General features: G+C 67.9%; 4 protein-coding genes across 5 annotated transcripts; 1 reads left to right on the plus strand and 3 right to left on the minus strand.

Annotated features, from left to right (window-relative positions):
* Window positions 1-1,266: 1,266 nt before the first annotated feature.
* Window positions 1,267-7,522, minus strand: FOSB (FosB proto-oncogene, AP-1 transcription factor subunit). 2 transcript variants are annotated; one of them, XM_074810115.1, is made up of 4 exons: window positions 6,573-7,522; window positions 5,193-5,477; window positions 4,977-5,084; window positions 1,267-3,497 (listed from the first exon to the last, which is right to left on the minus strand). In XM_074810115.1, the coding sequence occupies exons 1-4, from the start codon at window positions 6,696-6,698 to the stop codon at window positions 3,078-3,080; spliced, it is 939 nt and encodes a 312-aa protein (XP_074666216.1). In that variant the 5' UTR covers window positions 6,699-7,522; the 3' UTR covers window positions 1,267-3,077. The 2 variants fall into 2 exon arrangements, with proteins under 2 accessions (XP_074666216.1, XP_074666215.1); XM_074810114.1 differs by lacking the exon at window positions 6,573-7,522 and having other exon boundaries at window positions 5,193-5,712.
* Window positions 7,523-9,855: 2,333 nt separating this feature from the next.
* RTN2 (reticulon 2) lies at window positions 9,856-15,886 on the minus strand. The gene is given in 12 exon segments (XM_074809993.1): window positions 9,856-10,097; window positions 10,210-10,268; window positions 10,388-10,434; window positions 11,557-11,626; window positions 12,153-12,291; window positions 12,866-13,073; window positions 13,838-14,001; window positions 14,383-14,656; window positions 14,659-14,728; window positions 14,731-14,772; window positions 14,867-14,911; window positions 15,733-15,886. Coding segments are annotated over 12 exon segments (1,263 nt in total). The 5' UTR covers window positions 15,835-15,886; the 3' UTR covers window positions 9,856-10,054.
* An 834-nt stretch (window positions 15,887-16,720) lies between these two features.
* On the minus strand, window positions 16,721-18,143 carry LOC141917048 (uncharacterized). Its single transcript, XM_074810105.1, has 2 exons — window positions 17,259-18,143; window positions 16,721-17,225 (listed from the first exon to the last, which is right to left on the minus strand). Exons 1-2 carry the CDS (start codon window positions 17,922-17,924, stop codon window positions 16,731-16,733), a joined length of 1,161 nt encoding a protein of 386 aa, XP_074666206.1. The 5' UTR covers window positions 17,925-18,143; the 3' UTR covers window positions 16,721-16,730.
* A 97-nt stretch (window positions 18,144-18,240) lies between these two features.
* Window positions 18,241-21,630, plus strand: VASP (vasodilator stimulated phosphoprotein). Its single transcript, XM_074809995.1, is given in 15 exon segments — window positions 18,241-18,401; window positions 18,403-18,501; window positions 18,997-19,165; window positions 19,278-19,341; window positions 19,485-19,525; window positions 19,636-19,741; window positions 19,744-19,777; window positions 19,779-19,850; window positions 19,930-20,039; window positions 20,139-20,199; window positions 20,379-20,421; window positions 20,585-20,629; window positions 20,714-20,880; window positions 20,969-21,026; window positions 21,165-21,630. Coding segments are annotated over 15 exon segments (1,251 nt in total). The 5' UTR covers window positions 18,241-18,257; the 3' UTR covers window positions 21,203-21,630.
* Window positions 21,631-21,751: the final 121 nt, after the last annotated feature.

Raw genomic sequence — 21,751 nt, forward strand, 5'->3', positions numbered from 1 at the left:
GTATGGCACGGAGGTGGGAATGTGGGGACAGGGATGTCATCGTGGCCAGGCACATGGGGACAGGGATGTCACCGCGCAGAGACAACGGGACTGTGAAGGGACACGTGGGGACGGATCCCACCTCGTAAGGACACATGGGGACAGGGGTGTCACCTCGCAGGGACACGTGGGGACAGGGATGTCACCTTGTAGGGACATATGGGGATGAGTCCCACCTCGTAGGGACACGTGGGGACAGGGATGTCACCTTGTAGGGACATATGGGGATGAGTCCCACCTCGTAGGGACACGTGGGGACAGGGATGTCATCCTGCAGGTACATGGAGACGTGGACCCACATTGTCCCCGCAATCCCTGAGCACACACCTGGGTGCAAGGAGGGGTGACACCCACCCCGGGGGGGGGGGTGGGGCCTGGTGTGTCCTGGCATGTTCTAGCATGTCCTGGCATATCCCGTGTGCCAGCCCCGGTGTGAATCACCGGGCGCTTGACGTCAAGGCCTCAGGGGAAGGAAGGAAACCCCCGCCCTGGAGCAGGGCCGGGGGGGGGTCAGGGGGACCCCCCCAACCCAGTATGGCCAACGTGGCCCCCCCACAGCACCCAGCTGGGCAGGAACCCTCCAAACTTGGCAGGGAGCCCCCTCCAATTGATCAGGGTACCCCCAAACTGGGCAGGGAGCCCCTCAAAGTGAGCAGGGTACCCCCAAACTGGGCAGGGACCCCCCTCCAATTGAGAAGAGTACCCCCAAACTGGGTAGGGAGCCTCCAAACCGTGCAGGACCCTCCCATCGCTCAGCTCTGTCTCCCCCTGGCGGCCGCCCGCGGGGCTGCTGGTGCAGGGGGCGTGGCCTGAGCGGTGGGGGCGTGGCTTGGGTAACCATGGCAGCAAGCCCCACCCACCTTCACAGTTGATTGGCAGGCTGAGGGGTCAATGGAGAGCCAACCCCCCACAGGCTCCATGTCCCTGAGGGTCTCTGAGCCAGGGCCCCCATGTCCTCAGGTCCCCACAGCTCCTGCTCCTCAGGGACCCCCCACCCATGGGCTCCACCATCCCCAGAAGCCCCCACACCTCCCCGGCTTCATCACCTGGGTGCTCCCTGCACCTCTCTGTCCCCAGGGACCCCATGACCTGGGATGCTCCTCAACCCCCCACCCTCCCTGTCCCCCAGAAGATCCCCCACCCCATTTCCTCCACAAGAAGCCCTCGGCGGCCACAGGTCCAGTGGCCACTGGTGCGACCCTTGGGGCAAGAAAGAAGAGACATGGGGCCGATCTGAAGCTGCTTTATTGGCCACGTTGGGATGGGTCAAGCGCGGACGCAGGGGTCGAGCTCGCCCCAGAACAGTCACAAATACAGCACAGGCAATAATAATAATAATAATAATAATAAAAAATTAAACATCTCCTGGGGGCTGGCAGCCCCGCACAACAAAAATATATATATATAATATATAGAGAGAGAACAGAGTCAACGCTGGCGAAGCTTGGTCACGAGAGAGGGACGGCGCTGGGGTGGGGACACCGGAGCCACCGGCAGGCCCCGTGCAAGGAGGGCGGAGGGGCAGAGCCGTTCACAGTTGGGTGGGGGACAAGCAGGATGGGACTCCACCCAACACTGTGGGTGCTGGAGAGGTCACCTGGAGGCCCCGCATCAGCAGGGTGGGGGCTGGGACCCCCGAGGGGGGTGGGGACATGGACACCGTGAGGGGGCAGGGAGGCAGCACATGGACACCCCCCACCCCCCCACACTCCAGGGTGCTAGAGATTTGGTAGGGGCATCTCCAGGGTGATGGAGATGCTGCAAGGAGCCCCATGGGATGGTGGAGATGCAGCACAGGCACCTCTGGGGTGATGAAGATGCTGCAAAGACCCCCCCTGGGGCGATGGGGACACAGCAGTGACATCTCCAGGGTGATGGAGATGCTGCAAGGAGCCCCACGGGATGATGCAGCCGTGGCACAGACACCTCTAAGGTGATGAAGGTGCCACAGGGACCCTCCAAGGGAGATGGAGATGTGGCATGGACACCTCTAGGGTGAAGGAGATGCCACATGGACTCCCCCTGGGATGATGGAGATGACACAGACATCTCCAGCGTAGCAGAAGTTACACAGGGACCTTCCTGGGGTCAGCGAGATCCAGCACAGACATCTCCAAAGTGATGGAGATGGCACAGGGACACCCCCCGAGGACAACAGAAATCAGGCACAGACACCTCTAAGGTGTCACAGATGCCACAGGGACCTTCCTGGGGAGATTGAGATCAGAATGGACATCTCCAAAGTGAAGGAGATGCTGCGTGAATCCCCACAGGATGATGGGGATCAGGGACAGACACCTCTAAGGTGATGGAGACACCACAGGGACATTCCCAGGGTGGTGGAAATCAGGCATGGACATCTCCAAAGGGATGGAGATGCTGCACAAATCCCCATGGAATGATGGGGATCAGGGACAGACACCTCTAAGGTGATGGAGACACCACAGGGACATTCCCAGGGTGGTGGAAATCAAGCATGGACATCTCCAAAGGGATGGAGATGCTGTGTAAAGCCCCATGGGATGTGTGGATCAAGCACAGACACCTCAAAGGCAATGGAGATGACAAAGGAACCTTCCCAGGTGGATAGAAGTTGAGCAGGAACATCTCCAAAGCAATGGAAATGCTGCATAAAGCCCCATAGGATGATGGGGATTGGGGACAGATACCTCTAAGGTGACGGAAACATCACAGGAACCTTGCCTGGGTGATGGAAATTGGGCAGGAACATCTCCAGAAGGATGGAGATGCTGCATGAACCCCCATGAGATGATGGGGATTGGGGCCAGACACCTCTAAAGCAGCCGGAATGCTGCGGGAACGATGGAGACACATCACGGACACCTCCAACACAGCAGCCCCGTCACTGACAACCCACATCCAGGCGCCAAAAGCTGCCCTTCAACCTCACCAACACCCCAAGCCCTGGGCCAAATGGTCCAAAAAAAAAAAAAAAAAAAAGGGGGGGGGGGAGAGCCAAAACCCACCACCCGTGGAGGGAGGAGGTGCCTGGTATTTTTTGGGGGGAGGGACCCCGTTCACAACGCGAGGAGCGAGGGAGAATTCAAGGAGTCCGAGGACTGGTCGCTGCTGCTGCTCCGCTGATGCGAGGCTCCGCAGGTGGCTCCCTCTGGGTGGGTGAACACAAACGAAGACGTATAGGATGGGTTAGGTGGCCCTGAGGGGACCCCGGGCGCGAAGCAGCAGCTGGGGAAGGGGCCCTGGGCGCTCGGCTGGAACGGACCCGGGGGTAGGAAGGCGACGGTCCCCGCCGGCTCTTCCTTGCCCAGGGTGCTCCCCTTCGAGGATGGCGGCTCCAAGGAGCCGACATCCTCGAAGGGGAGCTTGCAGGCCGGGGCGTGGGCCACCAGGACGAACTCCAGCCGTTCCTTCTCCTTCTGCAGCTCGGCGATCTCCGACTCCAGCTCTGCTTTCTCCTCCTCCAGCTGGTCCGTTTCCTGGGGTGGCAGCGGGGTTGGGGTGAGATGGGCTGCGGGGGACACCACTGTCCCCATCTGTCCCCCAAGCCCTGGGGACATCACCCTCCCGTGGCCTCCAGGATGGGCTCGTTCCTCTCTCCAGCATCTCTGGGCGTCCCTACACCCTCCTCTGACGTCCCCCACTCCTGTGCACAGCGTTGTCCCCCTCCAGCATCCCTTGGTGTCCATCTGTCCCTCTCTGATGTCCCCTGCTCCCAGGAACAGCATCATCCCCCTCCAGTGTCCCCGTACCTCCTTCCCCTCTGATGTGCCCTGCTCCTGGGGACAACGTTGTCCCCCTCCAGCACCCCTGGGTACCCATCTGTTCCCTTCTGATGTCCCCTGTTCCCAGGGATGGCATCTTCCTCCTCCAGCATCTGTGTGTCCTCCCGCCATGTCCCCTGCTCCTAGGGATGGCATTGTCCCCCTCAGACATCCCTGGGCATCAGTGTGTCCCCTCTGATGCCCCCAGAAGCTGGGGACATCGCTGTCCCCTCTGGACATTGACCTGTCCCCCTTTGCCATTCCCAGCTGACAGGAGGGTCCCCTTTGATGTCCCTAGTTCTTGGGACATATCCTCCTCCAACATTGCTGGGCATCAGTCTGGCCCCTCTGATGTCCCCACCTCCTGGGGACAGTCTTGGTCCTCTGCAATGTCATCCCCAGAGACCAGACTGCCCCCCTCCAAGGTCCCCAGCTCCCGAAGGACATTGTCACCTCCCTCCAACATCACCAGCTCCATAGTCAAACTGGCCTGTCCCCCTCTGACATCCCCAGCTCCCAGGGACATCATTGTCCCTTTCCAGTGTCCCTTGGTCCTGGGGACACTGTTGTCCCCATCCAACAGCCTCCACTCCCCAGGATGTGCACCCACAGACTGTCGCCTCCAACACAGCCAGGTCCTGGGGACATCAACCCCTCAGGTGACCCTTGGTTCTGGGGACACCACTGGCCTCATCTAGTGTCCCCAGGTCCCTGGAATCAAGGTCTACAGGCATCAGTCTGTCCCCCCATGATGTCCCCAACTCTGATGGAATCATCATTGTCCCTTCCAGTGTCCCTCGGTCCTAGGGACACTCCACCTAACAACCGCAGCTCCCCAGGATCCGCATCCATGGGCATCGAGCTGTCCCCCTCCAAAATGTCAAAGTTCTGGTGACATCAGCATCATCCTCTTCGTCTCCCTCAGTCCTGGGGACACCACTGTCCCTATCTGCTCCCGTAGGTATCAAGCTGTCCCCTTCTAATGTCCCCATGGCCTGGGGACACCCCTGTCCCCAAACTCTCCTGGGGACCTGCTCCCACAGACATTGACTCATCCATCCCCTGTGGTGTCCCCAACGGCTGGGGACATCGCCATCCCTCCGCCATCCCTCCGCCAGGGAGCCACTGCTGTCCCCCTCAGCTACCCCCAGCTGCGGTGGCACTGCCATCCCCAGCGTGTCCCCGAGCACTCACCGCCTGCAGCCGATCCGTCAGCTCCCGGCGCCGGTTACGGCACTTGGCTGCCGCCAACTTGTTCCTCTCCCGCCGCACGCGGCGCTTCTCCTCCTCCTCCGGTGTCAGCTGCCAGAGGGACAGGACCATCAGTCAGCTGCCACCCATGTCCCCAAGGTCCCACACCACCCTCCAGGTTCCCTCCCCACCCACCCACCCCACAGCAATGCCACTCACCGTCTCCTCACGGCTGCGCCGGGGCCGGGCACGGCTGGGACGTGCCGGTGGTGCCGCCGGCCCTGTGGCAAAGGCACCCATGCCCGGTGTGGAGTAGCTGGGTCCCGGGAGGTCGTAGGGATCAACGGGTGGGGGGGGATGTGCCATGGGTGCCCCCGGGGGCTGCGACTGGGCCACCGAGGAGATAAGGGTGGGTTGCACCAGCCACTGCAGGTCCTGACTGGTGGTGATGGCCGTCACCGTGGGCACGAAGGAGCCGGGCATGTCCCCCAGGCCGCTGCACTCCTGTGGAGATGGCGAGGGTGAGGGGTTAGACCCTGCCCGGCAGCACCCATGGGTGGGGCTGGCACCGCCAACCTTGCACCCCACGCCATGACCTCGTGCCCCCAGCACCGACACGCAAGAGTCCCCAACACCAGCGTGTGACACCCTTGTGCCCCTGGCACCCATGTGCAAGAGTCCCCAACACCAGCGTGTGACACCCTTGTGCCCCTGGCACCCATGTGCAAGGCTCCCTGTCCCCAGCACCAATGTATAAGCCCCCTCCGCGCGCCCCCCCCCCCCCCCCCCCGCACTGATGCACGAGGCCCACAGCACTTGTGTATCAATGTGCAAACCCCCCTCGGCTGTGTTGCACCAGCACCAGCTCAGGGTGCCCCAATCCCCCCCCCAGGGGTGCCTTCTGCCTCCAGCTGTTTACAGCTGGCAGCACCCCCACACTCACTGCACCAGGACACTGCCCCCCCCCCCCAGCGCCCCTCTTTGCACCAGGACCCCCACGCTGCAGGGGGACCCTGGGGGGAAACCCCCCATCCCCAAGTCACACCAGTACCCAAATTCCACATAGAACTTGAGGGGGGGAACCGAGCACCCCCTTTCCCAGTTTAACTGGGATTCGGCGGGGGGAGAGGGAAAATATGCACTGGTTGCACTGGGAGGGAATACACATCGCCCCCACCCCCCAAATTTCCACGGGGTGGGGGGGGGGGTGGGGAGAACAGGACCTGAACCAACCGCGAAGCATTTGCCCCCCACCCCCCCCGGTTGGACCAGGACCCGGGGGAAGGGGGATACAACCGCTCCGACCCCCGGTTCACGCGTGGGACGAGCCCCAACCACGCTCGCCGCAGCCGCGCGGGGGAGGGGGCGTGGCCAGCCGGGAGAGGGCGTGGCCAAGCGGCGCGGGGGCGTGGCCAAGGGAGGAGGGGGCGTGGCCCCCGCGCGCGCATCCGCCACCTCCCCCCCGTCTCCCGTAGCAACAGGGGGCGGCCGCCGCGTTCCAAAATAAACCCGCGCGCGCCGTACGTGCGCCGCGTCATCACGGAGGGTTCCAGCGCGTCACGCGTTTACGCACGACCCCGCCCCCTCGGCGCCGCTCACCTGCGCGGCCGCCGCCGCCGCGGGGCTCCCGAAGGAATCGACCGAGGAGAGGTACTGGGATTCGGCCGAGGGCGAGGAGCTGCAGCGGGAACCCGAGTCGTAGTCACCGGGGAAACCCTGGTACATGGCCCCGGGGGCGCGGGGGCCGCCCCGCCACGCCAAGGCTGCGGGTCAGGCCACCGGCATCCCGGTTTACCGAGCAACCCCCGCTCCTCTGTTCGCCCCCGCGCCGGTTGAGCGTGACGGTTTTAGCGGCGGGTTGGGCGCGGGGCTTGGGAAGGGAGGGAAGCTCTCGGTGCAAGGGCCCCGCTCCGGTCTACCGTCCCGCGGGAAGTCCCGGTGCGCCCGTCCCAGGCTCCAGTTGGCCGGTGCAAAGTCCCGGTGCGCTGCTACAAGCTCCGGTTCGCCGCTATAAGCCCCAGTGCATCCGTGCCAGGCTCCGCTGCGTCTCTACAAGCCCCGGTTCGCCGGTAGAGTCCCGGTGCAACCGTCCCAGGCTCCGGTTCGCCGGTACAAAGCCCCGGTGTATCCGTCCCAGGCTCCGGTTCGCCGGTACAAAGCCCCGGTGCGCCTCTACAAACCCCGGTGCATCCGTTCCCAGGCTCCGGTTCGCTGGTACAAAGTCCCAGTTCGCCGCTATAAGCTCCGGTATATCCGTTCCCAGGCTCCGGTTCTGCGGTGCAAATCCCGGTTGGCCGCTATAAGCTCCGGTAAATCCCTTCCCAGGCTCCGGTTCAAGCCGCTACGAGCGGTACATCCGCTCCGCCGGTGTAAAGTGCCGGTGACGCTCCCGCCGCTTCCCCCGGTCTCCGCTTTTTATGAATGAACCGCTCACCGCCGCGCCGCCGCTTTATACGGCGGCGCCCCGCCCCCCGCGCTGACGTCACGCCCGCCGCCGCCGCCGCTCCGTGGCCCCCGGGACCCGCCCGACCCCGCAGCTGCCGTCGCCTCCGTTGCTGCCGCCGTTCTGCGGCCCCGGGAGCCGTCGCCGCCGTTAAGAGGCTCCGCGGCGGGCGGGGAACGGGGGGGATCCCTGGCCCCGCCCCCCCGGAGTTCCTGTGACGCAATTAGCCATATATGGGCTTGTCTCGGAGTGTTTGTTTGGTATCCTAGCAATGACGTCACAGGGAATCCCTTCGCCGCCGCCGCCGCCGAAAGGCGTATTAATAGAAACGGGCGCCGCGGTTCTAGAAACGGCCTGAACCGTCCGGGGCGACGGCCCCGCACCCCCGGTAACCCCCCCCGGTAACCCCCCCCATCCCCCCCCCCTCCCGCTAACCCGCCCCCGGTGCTCCTTCCCCCCCGCCGCTAACCCGCCCCCGGTGCTCCTTCCCCACCCGGTAACCCTGCCAGTAACTTCTCCCTCCCCGGTGATCCCCCCCCACCCCGCTCCCGGTGACCCCTCCCCACCCGGTGACCCCCGCTCTGGGGTTCCCCCCCACCCCAACACGCGGCGCCGCGGGTCAAAGGACCGTCCCGGGGTGGGGGGGTCCCGATAGCGGGGGGAGGACGGGGACTGGACTGCAGGTCCGTGGTACCGGAGCAACGGGAACCTCTCACCGAGGAGTTACCGGGACCGGGCGGTGAGTCACCGGAGGGGTCCCGGTACCGGGGCGATGGGAACTTTCCCCCGGGGTGTCACCGGTTCCGGACTGCAGAGCACCGGGGGGGGGGGGGGGCCGGTACCGGGGCAATGGGACCCCCCCGCCCACCTCTTGTTAACCACCGAGGCACCGAGGAGTCTCCGGTACCGGGTGGTGGCACACCGCGGGGGGTTCCCGGTACCGGCGTGCAGGAGCCACCGTCCCCATCCCCCGCACCCCCAGGACGGGCACGGGGAAGGCGGGGGGTCCCGGTATGGGGGTGCCGGCAACCAGAGCCCCCGGGGGGCGGGTCCCGGCCCCTTTACAGGACCGGGGCTGACACCGGAGGCTGATGTCAGCGGCGGGAACCGGTGCTGAGTCACGGCGGGGCCACGGCGACCGCGGGGGGCAGTTCCCACGCCCGTTCATTCATTCATTCCTTCACACACACCCCCCCGTCATTCATTCATTCCCCGCCCCCAGTTGGGGAGGCGGGGCCGGGGGGGTGACAGCCCCCGTTGTCCCCGCCCCCCCGCTGCCCCCCGGTCCCGGGTGTCCCCAGCCTGGGGGTCCGGCCCGGTGCTTCCCGGTGCTCCTGCTGCCTGGTGGCCGCAGTCCCGTTGTCCCGACCGGTCTCTCCCCGGTGTCACCAGCCTCGGTGTCCCAGCCGGGACCTCCCCAGTGTCCTCAGCCCGGTGTCCCGGTCCCGGCGTCCCGGCCGGGCTCCCCCCGGTGTCCCCAGATCTGATGTCTGGGTCCTGGGGTCCCGGCGGGACTCCCCCCGGGGTTCCATCCCCAGTCCCAGTGTCCCCAGCCCCCGTGTCTGTGTCCCGGTGTCCCGGCCGGGCTCTCCCGCTCTCCCCGATGTCCCCAGATCCGGCGTCTGGGTCCCGGCCGGGCTCTCCCCGGTGTCCCGGTGTCCCGGCCGGGCTCCCCTGGGGTCCTATCCCCAGTCCCGGTGTCTGGGTCCCGGTGTCCCGGTCCCAGTGTCTGGGTCCCGGTGTCCCGGCCGGGCTCTCCCCGATGTCTGGGTCCCGGCTGGGCTCTCCCCGGTGTCCCCAGCCCGGTGTCCCGGTCCCGGTGTCCCGGTCCCGGTGTCCCGGCCGGGCTCTCCCCGGTGTCCCCAGCCCCGGTGTCCCGGTCCCGGTCCCGTTCTCCCCGGGGTCCCATCCCCGCTCCCGCCGTCCCGTCCCGTCCCGTCCCGTCCCGTCCCGTCCCGTCCCCACGTGCCGCGGCCGCAGTAAACACGGCGCGTGTCGCCCCGGCGACGCCGTTCCATGCCCCTGACGTCACCACGTCCGGCGTCCTTTGTTTACGTCGCGCGGCAACCGCCGTGCCCTTGGCAACGGGGGGCGTGGCCAGGCCGGAGGGGGCGTGGTCTGCGCCGCGGGGTTCCCGCGCGTTTCGCGGGGCGGGAGGGGACGCGCGGGGACACGGGACGTCCCGGGGACACACACCCACACCCACACCCCCCCCCCCCCCACACCCCCCCCGGGCGTCCGGGCTCCCCCATTCCCCGGCTGCTGAGCCAGGACAGCGCAACCCGGCCGCGGGGGGGCTGAAACACCCGGGGGCGGGGGGACACCGGGCGTGTCCCCACGGCCCCCGTGGCCCTTATGTCTATCTGTGTCCCCCCTGCGTCCCCCTGCGTGTCCCCCTGCGTGTCCCCCCCCGTACCCACATCCCCAATCAAGCCCGACTGTCACAAGAGTTTTTATTAAAGTGTGACCCCCCCACGCAGGGAGGAGAAAGGACACAGGGGGGGGACACATGACCCCCGCCACCCCCGAGTGACACCGCCACCCCCACCCCCCCCCGCAGGGCGGGAGGGATGTGGGGGGACCCCAACCACCCCCACCCCCCCCAGCTGTCACCGAGGGGAGGGGACGGAGGGGGGGGTCACTGCGGCTTCACTTTGGCACTTGGGAGCTTGGCCTGGATCCTGAGGGCAGAGGGGAGTTGGGGGGGGACGGGGCACCCCAAAACCCCCTGAGGGCACCTCTGGGGGGGTTGGGGTGCGGGGGGGGTTGGGGGGGGAGGGGGGGTGCCCTCACCTGGCTCGGAGGTGACTCAGGTGGTTCCGCACCAGACTCACGTACTGGTCGATCTGGGCCTGGGGACATCGGGGACAATGGGGGGGGGGGTGGGGACATGGGAGGGGCGCAGGGGGGTGGGGACCCCTCTCAACCCTCTCCAGCCCCCGCGTGTCCCCGTGTCCCCATGTCCCCGTACCTGGTGGTGCCGGTATAGCACGGGGAAGGTGAACGCACAGATGACGCCTGGACAGGGAGTGTCACGTCATGCCGGGTCCCCGTCCTGTCCCCACGTCCCCTCCTGTCCCCCATCCACGTGCCATATCCTGTCCCCCCAAACCCCTGTCCCCAGGTTGTCCCCATCCTGTCCCCACGTCTCCTCTGTCCCCTGTCCATGTGCCATACCCCTGTCCCCCCAAACCCCTGTCCCCAGGTTGTCCCCATGCTCTGTCCCCTGTCCCCATGGTGTCCCCCATCCCCATGCTGTCCCCATCCCTGTGCCCTCCCCCTACCCCCAGGGACTACGTGTGTCCCCTACACTTGGCCCCTTGTCCCCCAGCTGTATCCACACCCTGTCCCCTGTCCCCATGCTGGCCAGTGTCCCTCTGCCTGTCCCCAGAGCTCATGCAGTCCCCTGTCCCCATCCCCTGTGCTCTATCCCCATGCCCTGTCCCTGTCCTGTCCCCCATCCCCTGTCCCCCATCCCATGTCCCTGTCCCCATGTTACATCCCCTGTCCCCTATCCCATGTCCCTGTCCCCATGCCCTGTCCCTGTCCTGTCCCCCATCCCCTGTCCCCCATCCCATGTCCCTGTCCCCATGTCACATCCCCTGTCCCCATCCCATGTCCCTGTCCCCATGTCACATCCCCTGTCCCCTATCCCATGTCCCTGTCCCCATGCCCTGTCCCTGTCCTGTCCCCCATCCCATGTCCCTGTCCCCATGTCACATCCCCTGTCCCCCATCCCATGTCCCTGTCCCCATGTCACATCCCCTGTCCTCTGTCCCCCATCCCCTGTTCCCTATCCCATGTGTCCCCATGCCCTGTCCTTATCCCCTGTTCCCCATCCCCTGTCCCCTATCCCATGTCCCTGTCCCCATGCCCTGTCCATGTCCCCTGTCCCCCATCCCCTGTCCCCCATCCCATGTCCCTGTCCCCATGTCACATCGCCATCCCCTGTCCTCTGTCTCCCACACCAATGCCCTGTCCCCATCCCCTGTCCCCATTCCATGTCCCTGTCCCCATGTCATATCCCCATCCCCTGTCCTTTGTCTCCCACGCCAATGCCCTGCCCCCATCCCCTGTCCCTGTCCTGTCCCCGTGCCATCCCTGTCCCCACCCCTGTCCCCAGCCGTCCCGGTGCCATACCCGCTCCCAGCAGCGTCAGCCCGTTGCAGACAGCCCCCACGTAGGTCAGCAGGTAGAACAAGAAGGCGAACTGCGGCCAGAGCCCAGTGTCACTGTCACTGGCCCCAGTGTCCCCCCTGCCACCAGCGTCCTCATGCCCCACGTCCCCAGTACCCCGTGTGCCCCTGTCCCTCAGTGGCCCCTGTACCCCCATTCCCCAGGTGTCCCCCATGTCCCCCATGCCCCAGGTGTCCCCCATACCCCCACTGCCCCCCATGTCCCCCATGCCCCAGGTGTCCTCCATGTCCCCCATACCCCCACGGTCCCCCATATCCCCCCACTGTCCCCCATGTCCCCTGTACCCCCACTGTCCCCCATGTCCCCCATGCCCCAGGTGTCCCCCATGTCCCCTGTACCCCCACCCTCCCCCATATCCCCCATGACCCCAGTGTCCCCCATACCCCCCCGTCCCCCCTATCCCCCATGCCCCAGGTGTCCCCCATGTCCCCATACACCCCATGTCCCTCATGCCCCCAGTGCCCCCCGTGTCCCCATACCCGCCATGTCCCCCATGTCCCCAGTGCCCCTGCCACCCCCCCATGCGGGGTGACGGTCACCTTGAGGGACTCAGGGAGGCTGTGGACAAGAAAGAGGCGGGTGAGGGTGCGGGTGGCAGCGACAAGGTGCCGGGCCAGGCGCCGGGCCCAGCGCTGCTGCTCCTCAGGGCTCAGCCCCACAGACCCCTCTGGCTGCACCCTGCAACGGGGACAGGGACACACATGGGGTGGCGATGGGGACCGCAGGGATAGCTGTGGGGACGAGGACAGGGATGGCAGGGACAGCCCGTGGGGTGGGGATGGGGACCGCAGGGACACCCTGTGTCATGGGGATGGGGATGGCAGGGACACCCCATACCATGGGGACAGGGCCATCAGGGCCACCCAGGGCAAGGGGACAGGGATGGCAGAGCCACCCCATGGGAAAGGGGACAGGAATGGCAGGGCCACCTAGGGCGAGGGGACAAGGATGGCAGGGCCACCCCATGGGATGGTAGGGACACCCCATACCATGGGGACAGGGACATCAGGGCCACTCAGGGCAAGGGGACAGGGATGGCAGGGCTACCCCACACCACGGGGACAGGGACAACCGGGCCACCCAGGGTGAGGGGACAGGGATGGCAGGGCCACCCCACAGGGACTGACCCAGCCCAGGCCCCCTTGGGAGGGCAGTGCCACCCGACACCGTGGGGCTGGTGACAGACAGTGGGATGGTGGCCCTGGGAGGGTGACACCGATGACCCCGCCAGGGTCCCCGAGGTGACACTCACCGACAAGGGTGCTCGGGCGGGTGCCGGCGCAGGGCCCGCAGGGCAGCGCGGTGCAGGCGCAGGGGCAGGGTGACCCCCAGCACGGCCAGCGCTCCGTAGGCGCCCACGCTGACGGCGCTGAACCGCGCCAGGCACCCCAGGGTGCCCAGCACCCCCACCAGCGCCAGCGCCGACCGACCCGGCGCCCGCCAGTACAGCAGCTCCCACACTGCGGGGACACCGCGCTGCGTCCAGGGCTCCCAGTGCTCCCAGTAGCCCCTCTGGAGCCCCCCGCCAGTGCCTCTTCCAGAGCCCCTCTAGTGCTCCCGGTGGGCCCAAATGCTCCCCAGTGCCTCCTCCAGTGCCCCCCCGTGCCCCCCTGTATCCCCTCGAGCCCCACAGGGCCCTTAGAGTGCTCACAGTCTCCCTCCAGTACCTCCCAGTGCCTCCCAGTGCCCCCACCCGAGCACCCCCGGTGCTCCCAGTGTCCCTCCAACGCTCCCCAGTGCGTCCCAGTGCCTCCTCCAGTGCTCCTCAGTGTCCCCCCCAGTATCCCCTCGTGTCCCCCAGAGCCCCCCCAGTGCTTCCCAGTGTCTCCCAGTATCCTCTCCAGAGCCCCCCGGGTGCTCCCAGCTCCCCATGGCCTCCGTTAGTGTGTCCCCCCCAGAACCCAGCTGTCCCCACCCCGAATGACAGCCCCAGGTGCGGGGAAGGGGAACACCCACCTCACCCCCCCGGGGTGTCCCCCCCCCCCCGCCTCTATGGGAGCCCCCCGCACCCACCTTGGCCCTCCATGGCTCCCGCGGGTGCTGCTGGGTGCGGGGTGGGGGAACACACGACTTTGGCGGGGTCACCCCTATTTTTAGCCACCAATCCCGCCCGGGCGCCTGGGTCCACCCTGCAACCGGACTCCTGGGTGTCCCCCCCCCGCCCGCCGTGAACTCCCCCCCCCCCCCCCCCCGCAGTGCCCCGAGGCCCTGATTGGCCGCTCACCCAGGACATCAGCTCCCGGCGGATTCTCTGATTGGTCGGGGGGGGCCGGGGCGGCTCCGGGATTAAGGGGGGATCCGGGGGGGGCGCGGGGGGGAGCGGCCGCGGGACCCCTCCTGCGGGGGGGGGGTGGAGCGCGGCCGGGGGGGCCCCCACGGGCGCTGCTGCTGCGGGAAAAGGGGAGGCAGGGGAGTCGGGTGGGGGGTGACCGAGACAGTGACCCGGGACCCCCATGGTCCCGAGCCCCGCCCCCCCCCGGGAACCCCCATTGCTCTGAGACCCTCTCGGGACCCCTCCACGACCGCCCCTTCGCCCCCACACACCCCCCCCCGGGGTGCCCCAGGACCCTTCATATCCCCAAGCTCCCCTTGGGACCCCTCATTGTCCCGAGCATCCCCCGGGACCCCCCATGACCCCCAGCGCCCCCCCGTCAGGGTGTCCCAGAACCCCCATTGCCCCAAGCTGCCCCCCCAGGAGCTCCCATCACTCCGAACTACCCCCCCCCAGGGGCCTCCATCACCCTGATTGCCCCCCATACCCAGGCTCATCAGGGTGTCCTCAGTCTCAGGGTCCCCCAACTCTGGCAGGGCCCCCCCCACCTCCAGCTGCCCCTCGGGAGGGGCTGGGGGCCCCTCCAGACGCTTGAGGGGGGCCCTGGCTGCAAAAGCGGGGGTCCGGCCCCCGGGGGGGACCCCCCGAGGGGCCCCGAGCTCAACCGGGGGGGGCGTCCCCGACGGGAGTCTCGGCGACAGCGGGGTCCCGGCTCGTTGGGGGGACCCTCCCCTCTAAAAGCGATGTAGGAGAAGGTGAGTTCCCGGGGGATCCCCGGGATCCCCCCCCCGCCGTCGTTGCCCCGTCTTCATCCTCATCCTCCTCTTCCTCCTCTGGGGGCTCCGGTGCCGCCTGCAGCTCGGGGAAGTCCGACTCCTCGTTGCCACCTTGGGGGGGAGGGGAATTTGGGGGGATCAGGGGGGGTGGGGGCACCTCACCCCAGAGTTGTACCCCAAAATGGGGGGGCTCGGCCCCGCTCACCCTCTGTGGAGTCCGGCGTGGTGGAGGCCGTGGATGGAGCCTCTTCTGGAGGGGGGCAGAGGGGGTGGGGGGGGTGGGAGCCCCCCGTGTCCCTATTGCCCCCCTCCCGCAGCACTCGGGTCCCCCTCAGTGCACGGTGCCCCCTAAACCTGCTCCAACCTTCCCAGTTCCTATGCCCCCCCCCCCCCCCGACACACCCTGCCCCCATGTCCCATCCCCGGTGTCCCTGTGCCCCGGTACTCCCGGTGCCTCTATCCCCGGCCCCTCCCGGGGCCCCATCCCGGGTACCCCCTATCTCCAGCCACTCCCGGTACCCCAATTCCCGATGCTCCCATCCCCGGTCCCTCCATCTCGGTTCCCCCATCCCCGGTGCCGCCACCCGCAATCACTCCCGATGCCTCCGTCCCCAGCCCCTCCCAGTACCCCATCCCCGGTGCCCCCATCCCCGGTGCCCCCATCTCCGGCTCCTCCCAGTGTCCCCATCCCCGTATCTCCATCCCCAGCCGCTCCCGGTTCCTCCATCCCCGGTTCTCCCATCCCCGGTGCCTCTATCCGGTTCCCTCGCCCCCGGCCCCTCCCAGTGCCCATCCTCGGTGCCTTCATCCTCGGTCCCTCCATCCCCGGTGCCTCCATCCTCGGCCCCTCCCGGTGCCGCCGCCCCGGATACCTCCGTCCCCGGACCCTCCCGGTTACCCGTTCCCGGTGTCTCCATCTGCAGTACCGCCATCCCCGGCGCTCCCATCCCCGGTGCCTCCATCCCCGATCCCCTCCCAGCGCCCCATCTCCGGAACCCCCATCCCGGTTCCCGCATCCCCGGCCCCTCCCGGTGCCGGCCGCCCCTCCCGGTTCCCGATGCCGGTGCGTACTGCAGTGGGCGAAGCCCAGGACCTGCCCCATGGCGGCGGCCCCCGCATGGGGCTCCCGGTTGCCCTCGGCCCCGTTGCCCCCGGGCCGGCCCCACCGCGCATCACCGCGGCGCCATGGCGAGGCCCGCGGCGGCGGACAAAGGGCGGCGGCGGCGGCGGCGGCGGCGGCGGCGGGGGCGGGGCGGCGGCGGGCGGGGCTCGGGGCGGGGCCGCACCGGAGCGCCGGGAACCGGGAATCGAGCGCTGACACCAGGCATTGGCACCGGATACCAGGCACTGGCACCGGGCACTGGGTACCGGATACCGGGTACCGGATACCGGGCACTGGCACCGGGTACCGGGCACTGGCAGCGGGAACTGGCACCGGGCACCGGATACCAAGCACCGACGCTGGGAACTGGCACCGGCCACCGGAGCCCCTCAGTACCCCTTGGAGTCCCCAGAACCCCCCAGAGCCCTCCCAGTACCTTCAAGACCCCCCCAGCATGTCCCAGTGCTGCCCAGTACCTGTGAAAGTCCCGCAATACCCTCTCAGAGGCCCTTCCAGAGCCTCCCCGTACCTCCCAGTCACCCCAGTAACCTCCCAGAGCGCCTAATACCTTCCAGAGTCCCCAGTACCCTCCCAGTGCTCCCAGTACCCTCTCAGAGCCTCTTCAGTACCTCCCAGTGCCCCCAGTCCCCGTAACTGGGGACACCGGGTGGGCACTAGTGGGGGAGGCACTGGGAGTACTGGGGGTACTGGGGGTACTGGGGGGTACTGGGCACCCGACCCGCTGGGTGAGGCCCACCCATACTCGTTGCCCTTTTAAGAAGGCGGAGGCTCCCCGCCGCCGTTACCGGGAGGGGCGTGGCCTCACGGGAGGGGTGGGGCGGGGCCGCGGGCCGGGACCGGCCGGTCCTCCCACCCCCGCCGCTACCGGAAGGGCCCGGCCTGGCCCCAGCGTGTTACCGCCGCTGCCAGCATGAGGTGAGCGGCTGGGGCGGGGGGGTACTGGGAGCTACTGGGAGCACCGGGAGCGGGCACTGGGAGCGCTGGGGGCACCGGGAGCACCGGGAGCGGGCACTGGGGGCACTGGGAGCACCGGGAGTACAGGGAACGGGCACTGGGAGCGCTGGGGGCACCGGGAGCACCGGGAGCGGGCACTGGGAGTACCGGGAACGGACACTGGGAGCGCTGAGGGTACTGGGAGCACCGGGAAGCACTGGGAGCTGGAACTGGGGAACACCGGGAACTGGTACTGGGAGCACTGGGGGAACTGGTGGGCACCGGGAACTTGTACTGGGAGCACTGGTGAACACCGGGAAGCACTGGGAGCTGGCACTGGGCAAACTGGGGAGCACCGAGAACTGGTGTTGGGAGCACTGGGGAACGCTGCTAACTGGTACTGGGGGAACTGGGGAAACACTGAGAACTGGTACTGGGAGCACTGGGGGGAATACCGGGAAGCACTGGGAGCTGGTACTGGGGGAACTGGGAACACCGGGAACTGGTACTAAGGGAACTGGGGAACACCGGGAACTGGTACTGGGGGGAACTGGGGAAACTGGTGGGCACCGGGGACTGGTACTGGGAGCACTGGGGAAACTGGTGGGCACCGGGGACTGGTACTGGGAGCACTGAGGGAACTGGTGGGCACCGGGGACTGGTACTGGGAGCACTGGGGAAACTGGTGGGCACCGGGGACTGGTACTGGGAGCACTGAGGGAACTGGTGGGCACCGGGGACTGGTACTGGGAGCACCGGGAAGCACTGGGAGCTGGCACTGGACGAACTGGGAGCAGCAGGAGCCGCCCCGGTGATGGATGGGACCCCCCGGGGGGCGTGTCTGTGTGTGTGACAGCGGGGACACCCGGGCCCGTGGGTCGTGTCCCCCCCGCCTCAGTTTCCCCGTGGCGGGGGTTTCGGTCGGTCCTACATAAACACGGCCCCGCGTGCCCCCCCCCACCCCCCCCCCACCCGGATGTCCCGGCCCGGGCCGGGGGAGGGGCAGCGCTCGGGCGCCTGGGTCCTCCCCCCTCCCCCTAAGGAAGTGGGGGAAGGGCAGGGCCCGGACGCCCGGGTCCCCTGTGGAGAAGAGGAAGGAAAAAGGGGGGGGCGGGGGGAAGTGTTGGGGTACGCTTGTGGTTTGGGTGCTTGGGGGAGGGGGGGCAGCGCCCATGGGTGCCCCACGTATTGGGGGTGCCCCGTGCATGGTCCTGGAGGTCCCCCCCAACTGTGGGGGTCTCCCCCCAAGGACTTACCCATGTGGGGGGTGCCCCACCCAGGCGGTGACTGCGTTGGGGGGTCCCCACACCCAGGGTCCCTAAGTTGGGGGGTCTGTCACCCTGGGGGTCCTGAGAAACCCGAGGGGGGGGGTCCCCAAGTTGGGGGGTCTGACACCCTGGGGGTCCCGAGATTCCCGCACCAGCAGCCCCCACACTCAGGGGGTCACCGCTTTGGGGGGGGTCCCACGCCTGGGGGGGGTTCCTGTACCTCGAGGGTCCCACCCCATGGGGGGTGTCCGTGCCAGGGGGGGTCCCACCTCATGGGGAGAGACGCCCACGCTGGGGGGGTGCCCACCCAGACTTGTGTGTCCCCCCCCTCAACACCCCGCAGCGAGACGGTGCTGTGCAGTGCCCGGGCGGTGGTGCTGCTCTACGATGACACCCACAAACAGTGGGTGGCAGCGGGGGGGGGGTCCCCAGACCCTCAGCTGCGTCCAGCTCTACCACCACCCCGGCGCCAACGCCTTCCGCCTGGTGGGGCGCAAAATGCAGCCCGACCAGCAGGTGAGGGTGCCTGGGGGGCACCCATAGGTGCGGGGGGCGGGCATGGGGCAGCCCTGGCTGTGGGGGGGGCTATGGGGTAATGCTGAAGATATGGGGGGGCTACAGGGCACCCGTGGGTGCAGGGAGTTATGGGGTGACACTGCACCCATGGGGGTGGGGGGTTATCGGGGAACACTGAGAATGGGGCACCCATGGGTGCAGGAGGGGCTGTGGGGCCCCTGTGGGTGCTGAAGGAGCTACAGAGCAATGCTGAGTACGGGGGGGGAGGGGTTGGGGCACCCATGGGTGCAGGAGGGGCTGTGGGTCAACACTGGGTATAGGGGGCGCATGGGGCACCCATGGGTGCTGTGTAGGGGCTACGGGGCAATGCGAAGCTTGAGGATGCTTTGTGGGGCACCCATGGGTATGGGGGGGGGCCACTCTGTGGGCCACCCCTGGGTGCAGGGGGTCCCCCTGGGTGCAGGGCTGCCCCCCAACACCTGCATGACCCCGCAGGTGGTGCTGAACTGCCCGCTGGGGCGGGGGCTGCGCTACAGCCAGGCCACCCCCCAGTTCCACCAGTGGCGGGAGGCCCGGCGGGTCTGGGGGCTCAGTTTTGGGGCCCCCCATGAGGCCGCTCCCTTCGCTGCCGCAGTCCTGCGGGCTCTGAGGGCCCTGGAGGAGGGTGAGTACTGGGGGGGGTGTGGGGGGGTATGTGTGTGTCATTGGGGGCACTGTTGGGGGTCCTGACCCACAGCCTTGCTTTGTCTCTCCCCCCCCCCCCCCACCAATTCCAGGCACCCCGCTGTCCTGGCCGGACCCCAATGGTCCGTCTCTGGAGGAGCCTGAGCAGCAGGAGAGGTGGGGACCCCCAAATTGGGGGGGGGTGCTGGAGGGGGGCACCATGATGTTGGGGTGCTCCCCATGCCCATGGGGGGGACTGTAGGTGCTGGGGGGCCCCCCATGCTGTGGGGGGGCTGTGGGTGCTGACTCTTCCCCCCCAGGCAGGTGCCGGAGGAGCCCGAGCGCCATGTGGCAGCTGCAGGTGGGTGACAGGGGGGTCCCCTCCCTCTGTTGACACTGGGGATGGGGTCTGTGTCCCGTCCCGTTCCCCCCCCCCCCCGAACCCCACCCTAAACCCCTTTTCCCCCCCAGGCACTCAGGCCATGCCCAGTGGAGGCCCCCCCCCTACCTCCTGGCCCCCCACCGCCCCCGGGGCCCCCCCCCACCCCCCGGCCCCCCGCCAACCACGGGGGTCCCGCCGGCCCCCCCCTTGCCGGTGGTGGCAGGTGCTGCCCGGGGGGGGGGCCGGGGGGGGCTCTGGCTTTGCCGCTGCCATCGCGGGGGCTAAACTCAGGAAAGTCGGCAAGGTGAGGGGAGGGGCACATTTGGGGGGGGCGGGGGGCAGTAACCGGGGGGGGGTCCGCATCACCCTTCTTCTTCTGGCAGGATGAGGCACCGGGTGCGGGGGCCCCCCCTGCACCCCCCAAGGGCGAGAGTGCCCGGGGGGGGGCCGGGGGGGGGTTGATGGAGGAGATGAGTGCCATGCTGGCCCGACGGTGAGGGGGGGGGGGTACCCCACTCTGCCCAGCAGACCCCCCCCCCCAAAGTGGGGGCACCCCTGTACCCGCGCTGACACCCGCTCTGCCCCCCCCCAGGAGAAAAGCCACCCTGCAGGGGGATAAGCCAGCGCTAAAGAGGGACGAGGACGTCACCAGCGTGAGTGCCCCCCCCCATTTCATTTTGGGGGGGCGCTCCGTGTGCCCCCCCCATTCCCCCTGCCCCACCACAAGGGCAGTTAATCCCCCTGTCCTCCTGTTGGACCCCCCCCCCCCCCCCCGCGCCGTGTCCACTTGCCCCTCCCCGACACCCCCTCTCTCTGCCTACCCCCCCCGCAGGACGAGGCGGAACCGGGCACTAGGACCCCGGGGCAGTCCGCGGGTGAGCGGCGGGGGACTACAACTCCCAGCGTGCCTCGCGGCGCGCCCCCATGACCGGCATGCTGGGAAATGTAGTCCGGCGGGCGGGGGGGCTCTTCTGGGGGGAGGAGAGGGGGGTTTTGGGGGGCCGGGGCCCCCCCTCACCCGCGGCCCTGTCCCCGCAGAGCCCGTGCGGAGGCCCTGGAGAAGGCCAGCTCCACCCTGCCCAGGTGGGTTCTGCTCCAGGGGCTGGGGGGGGGGGTTGGGGGTGGGGGGGGGTCTCTAGTACCCCCGGAGCAGGATTTGGGGGGCAGTTGTTGGGATGGAGAGGACAGATGCCAAGATGGGGGGTACCCAGGGAGGTCCCCAACGTATTTCTGTGCCCCCCCCCCCCCCCCCCAGGATGAAGTCGGCCACCCCAGCTGCCCCTGCCGACCCCCCTGGCCCCACTGATGAGCCCAACCTGGAGCGAATCAAACAGGTACCAGGGTCGGGGGGGTGGTCTGGGGTGGGACGTCATGGGGGGTCCCCCAAATCTTCTCACCCTGCACCCCCCTCCCCCCCCCCAGGAGCTGCTGGAGGAGGTGCGGAGGGAACTGCAGAAGATGAAGGAGGAGATCATCGAAGGTGGGGGGCCATGGGGGGGGCTCATAGGGTGGGGGGGGCACGGGACAAGAGGGGGGAATAGTGGATTGGGGGGACGGGGGCAACTGGAGAGGTAATTGGGGGACACACCCCCGTGACGCTGCATTTCTCCCCCCCCAGCATTCGTCACGGAGCTGCGAAAGCGAAGCACGCCCTAACACCCCCCCCAAGCCCCCCCCAGCATGGGCCTGGATGGGGGGTGGTCCCCCCCTACTTCCTCCCCCCCCTTCCCACCCCTCAGCCTCACCCCCCACATTTCACCCTCCCACTGCCCTGGGAGGGGGGGCCTCTGGGCCGGACCCCCCCAGGCTGTGCCTTACTGGCCGGGGGGTGGCCAAAACAGCCCCCCCCACACACTGTGCCCCTCTCACTGCCAGTTTGGGGACCCCTTTTTTTTTATACTTGGGGGGGGGGACAAATGAGGGGTGCCCCCTCTTCCCCTCCCAAGGTCTTTTTTATGCCACTTTTGGATTTTTCACCTTTTTTTTTTTTTTGCATTTTTTGGTTGTGTTTTTTTTTTTTTTTGAGGGGGAGGTTGGGTGTGCCCCTCACCTGCCACGAATAAATGTGGTTGTTTTGTATGTGACACCCGTGTCCTCCTCTGTGTCACCCGTGGGGCGAGGTCTTCCCCTCCCAGTCACACCAATGAGAGGGACAGTGGGGGCTTTGCTGTGCTTTAATGGCATGTGCCACGCCCCCTGCAGAAG

Source organism: Strix aluco, chromosome 33 (assembly GCF_031877795.1).
Source record: "Strix aluco isolate bStrAlu1 chromosome 33, bStrAlu1.hap1, whole genome shotgun sequence".
Classification (NCBI taxonomy): Eukaryota; Metazoa; Chordata; class Aves; order Strigiformes; family Strigidae; genus Strix; species Strix aluco.

Bases quoted from the DNA above. Each gene is read 5' to 3' on its own strand.
- LOC141917048 (XM_074810105.1), bottom strand. From the start codon at position 17,924: ATGCACGGGGCACCCCCAATACGTGGGGCACCCATGGGCGCTGCCCCC. The intron at 17,226-17,258 runs GTACCAGTTCCC...CAGTTCCCTTAG, and splicing joins AGTTTCCCCAGTTCCCCCCA to TACCAGTTCCCGGTGTTCCC.
- FOSB (XM_074810114.1), bottom strand. From the start codon at position 5,642: ATGGGTGCCAGGGGCACAAGGGTGTCACACGCTGGTGTTGGGGACTCT. The intron at 5,085-5,192 runs GTGAGTGGCATT...TCCCTCTGGCAG, and splicing joins GGCGCAGCCGTGAGGAGACG to CTGACACCGGAGGAGGAGGA. The intron at 3,498-4,976 runs GTGAGTGCTCGG...CTGCCACCCCAG, and splicing joins TGACGGATCGGCTGCAGGCG to GAAACGGACCAGCTGGAGGA.